The 4288-nt window shown below is 40.2% G+C and overlaps 1 protein-coding gene across 1 annotated transcript; it reads left to right on the forward strand.

Moving 5' to 3' along the window:
• Positions 1-223: 223 nt before the first annotated feature.
• Positions 224-1339, forward strand: LOC127079600 (uncharacterized). The gene is made up of 3 exons (XM_051019980.1): positions 224-320; positions 369-874; positions 977-1339. The coding sequence occupies exons 1-3, from the start codon at positions 224-226 to the stop codon at positions 1337-1339; spliced, it is 966 nt and encodes a 321-aa protein (XP_050875937.1).
• The last annotated feature ends 2949 nt before the right edge of the window (positions 1340-4288 follow it).

Here is a 4288-nt window from a genome sequence, read left to right on the forward strand (position 1 = left end):
GTATCATTTTATTCTCAATGTATAAATACTTGTGTAATATTCCAATTCAAAATTAATGCCAAAATCTATACTCATCCAATATTACTCTTTTCTCTAATTCTCTCTCAACTTCATCTTCCCCAATTTTCTTTTCTTCCACCATTGTCAAACCTTCAAATTTAAGTTTTATGTTCTAACATTTGGCATCAAGAGCCTTGGTTATCGATCATTATCCGCTGCAACAATGGCAACCGTTTCCAATGATCGAATTCCCACCAATCTCCCGATTCTTGATTCGAAGAACTATGATAAATGGGCAAAACAAATGAGGGTTTTGTTTGGTTATTAAGAGGTGTTTGAGATCGTCATCAATGGAGTTACACAATTAGGGGCAGAGGCTACCGACATTCAAAGAGCTACACACAAAGAAGAGAAGAAGAAGGATTACAAAGCCCTATTCTTGATTCATTCGTGTGTTGATAACGACAATTTCGAGAAGGTTGGTGATTGTGAATCGGCAAAGCAAGCATGGGAAATCTTGGAGAAAGCATATGACGGTGCCGTCAAAGCGAAGGTTATAAGGTTACAAACTTACAAGCGACAATTCGAGTTAACACAAATGGAAGACAAAGAAACGATCAACGACTACATTACACGCATTACCCGGTTAATTAATCAAATCAAATCTTATGGGGAAACGATTCTTGAGCAGAATGTTGTATCGAAAGTATTGCGTTCGTTAACGCCGCGTTTCGACAACATAGTTGTGGCTATTGAAGAATCAAAGGATCTAACAACTTTGAGCAAGGATGAATTGCAAAGTTCGTTAGAGGCACATGAACAAAGGATGGATGAGAGAGGCGCCGACAAAGCCAAAGCGGAGATTGCTTTGCAAGTGCGTTTTAATAAGAAGAATAAGAGGTCGAAAGGAAAATTTGCGGCGAGAGGTAAATCAAATTTTCAGAATTTTGGTTCAAACGATTCGTAAAATTCAAAGTATTCGACGAGTGAAAAGGGTGAAAGTAGCTCCAAGGATAGTGGTCATAGCAATGGTTTCAAGAAGCGTGATGTGAGCAAGGTGCAATGCTATAAGTGCAGAAAGTTTGGACACTTTGCAAATTCGTGTCGTGGAAAATCGAATGAGAATCACAATAATGAAGCCAAGGTTGCTAGGGAAGAGGTAGATGATGAGGACACACTTATAGTAATGATCACGGAGGGGAGTTATGGCATTACGGATGTTCCGGGCAGCAGCTACAGTAGTAACAGTTTGCAGGACAGCAGCTGTACCGTTCCGGAAAATAGCGAGAAAATGCATTCGAATCAAAATGCATTGGTTACCGTTCGTGATGGAGTCTAAGGGAGAGATGAGCGGTACTTGGATTCCGTTTGTTCAACACATATGACGGGTCGAAAAGATTGGTTTGTGCAAATCAATCAAGCGGCAAAAAGTAAAGTCTAATTTGTCGACGACACCACTTTAAGCGTCGAAGGGGTAGGAGATGTTTTAATAGGAAAGAGGAATTATGGATATTCAAGGATCAAAGATGTCTTGTATATACCGGGAATTAAGTGTAATCTTTTAAGCATTGGCCAATTACTTGAAAGAGGATACAAAGTTCGGTTAGAGGACAAGATTTTACGCGTTTTGGATTCAAATGGTGTGTTGATTCTAAAAGCGCCGATGGCTACTAATAAAACCTTTAAGGTTGAGTTAAAGGTTATGGAGCATCGTTGTTTAGCTACCGCGGCAAGTAGAGATGAGTGGTTATGGCATTACCGTCTTGGTCACCTTAATTTTAGGGATCTAAGAAAGTTGCAACAAAGTGAAATGGTAACGGGGCTGCCACACATTAGTATTCCAACTGAATTGTGTGAGGAGTGTGTGAAGGCTAAACAACACAAGAATGTGTTTAGCAAAGATGCGGGTCGAAGAACCAAAGGCTTACTTGAGGTGGTATGTTCCGACGTTTGCGGACTGATGCAAGTAGAGACTTATGGTGGCAATCGATATTTTGTTACGTTCATTGACGATTTTAGTAGGAAGCTTTGGACATATCTTATCAAGAGAAAAGATGAGGTATTTGGAGTTTTCAAGAATTTCAAATCCATGGTGGAGCGCCAAAGCGGTCAGAAGCTCAAAATTCTCAAAACGGATAGTGAAGGTGAGTATACCTCTAGTGAGTTTGGGAAGTTTTGTGATCTTGAGGGAATTGTACGTGAGGTGGTGCCTCCGTATACACCTCAACAAAACGGGGCTGCCGAGAGGAAAAATCGTACAATAATGAACATGGTGCGTAGTATGCTTTGTGGGAAAAATTTGCCTAAGGAATTGTGGGGTGAGGCCGTGTCTACAACCACCTACTTGTTGAATAGGTGTCCCACTAAGAAGCTGGAGAAACTCACACTGGAAGAGGCTTGGAATGGTTTCAAACCGAATTTGAATCATTTGCGCATTTTTTGATCGATTGCATATCGTCATGTACCGGACCAACTTCGAAAGAAATTGGATGATAAGGGTGAGAAGCTGATATTTGTAGGATATCACTCTACTGGAGGGTACAAGTTGTTTGATGGAAAAAATCAGAAGATCGTTATAACCCAGGATGTGACTTTTGATGAAGTCAAAATTGCATAAAATGCAGCAGTAATCGATTACCCTACTGGCAGTAATCGATTACTCACAGAAAAACAGCAACAGCAGGTTTTTGAAATTACTGATCCGGAGGCTTCCGACACCGTTGTACCAGCATCTACAGTAGCGCAAAATGATGTTGTTAATAATGGTTTACCAAATGGATGTCAAATCTGCATTTTTGAATGGTCCTCTTGTTGAGGAAGTCTATGTGGGGCAGCAACCCGGTTTCGTGATAAAAGATCAAGAGATGAAGTATTACAAGCTACACAAGGCGTTGTATGGTTTGAAACAAGCTCCAAGAGCTTGGAACAAACGTATTGACGACTTTCTTATTGACATTGGTTTCAAACAATGTGTATCCAAACATGGAGTTTATGTGAGATCGGATACGAATGATGGTGTGATTTTACTTTGCTTGTATGTTGATAATCTCTTGATTACGGGCAGCCATGACAAGAGTGTTTCAAGGTTCAAAAGTGAGCTTATGAGGGAGTTTGAGATGACGGACCTTGGTGTCATGAATTACTTCCTTGGTATAGAGTTTCACAAGTCAAAAGTAGGGTTGCTTATGCACCAAAGGAGGTATGCTCTAGATATTTTGAAAAAGTGTGATATGGAGCATTGTAATGCTTCTATTACACCTTGTGAGGCTAGAGTGCAACTGTTTAAAAGTGATGAGGAGAATGATGTCGATCCAACGCTTTACCGGAGCTTGATTGGATTGTTACAGTATTTGTGCAATACGCAACCGGATTTGGCTTTTAGTGTCGGTATTGCGAGTAGATTCATGGAGAGACCGAAGGTGTCTCACTTGGCGGCGGTCAAGAGGATCCTTAGATATGTGAAAGGTACTCTTGGTTGCGGAATTCTCTTTCCCGCATCGTACACGGGGCGTATGTGCAATTTACTTGGCTACACCGATTCTAATTGGTGTGGAGATAAAGATGACCGAAAATCGATGGCGGGGTACATCTTTATGTTTGGTAGTACACCAATCTCTTGGTGTTTGAAAAAGGAACCGGTTGTAGCACTCTCTTCTTGTGAGGCCGAGTACATTGCGGCATCGTTAGGTGTGTGCCAAGCTATGTGGCTTATGAATCTATTGAAGGAATTGGGATGTAGTGATGATGCTGCCACCACACTGTTTGTAGATAATGTTTCCGCAATAAATCTTGCGAAGAACCCGATTGCACATGGAAGGAGCAAACATATTGAGATGCGGTTTCATTATTTGAGAGAATTAGTCGGTGATGGAAAGCTTAGATAGAGCTATTGCCGAAGCGAAGACCAAGTCGCGGATTTGTTGACAAAGGGTGTGACAAATGATGTGTTCAAGAGGCTAAGGAAGTGCTTGAGCATGGTAGACTTGGAGCAACTAAAGTGAGGTGGTGTGTTAATTGAAATTAAATTCTGTTTTTACCCTTCCAAATAATTAACAGAATTTATTTCTTTAGAGTCACTTTAGTTGTATCATTTTATTCTCAATGTATAAATACTTGTGTAATATTCCAATTCAAAATTAATGCCAAAATCTATACTCATCCAATATTACTCTTTTCTCTAATTCTCTCTCATCTTCATCTTCCCCAATTTTCTTTTCTTCCACCATTGTCAAACCTTCAAATTTCAGTTTTATGTTCTAACAACTTCTAAATGAAAATTGCACTTCCC

This window comes from Lathyrus oleraceus, chromosome 5 (assembly GCF_024323335.1).
Source record: "Lathyrus oleraceus cultivar Zhongwan6 chromosome 5, CAAS_Psat_ZW6_1.0, whole genome shotgun sequence".
NCBI classification, from domain to species: domain Eukaryota; kingdom Viridiplantae; phylum Streptophyta; class Magnoliopsida; order Fabales; family Fabaceae; genus Lathyrus; species Lathyrus oleraceus.

Coding starts and splice junctions, on each gene's coding strand:
- LOC127079600 (XM_051019980.1), top strand. CDS start 224: ATGGCAACCGTTTCCAATGATCGAATTCCCACCAATCTCCCGATTCTT. Junction 321..368: donor ACAAATGAGGGTTTTGTTTG/GTTATTAAGAGG, acceptor TTACACAATTAG/GGGCAGAGGCTACCGACATT. Junction 875..976: donor AAGCGGAGATTGCTTTGCAA/GTGCGTTTTAAT, acceptor TAAAATTCAAAG/TATTCGACGAGTGAAAAGGG.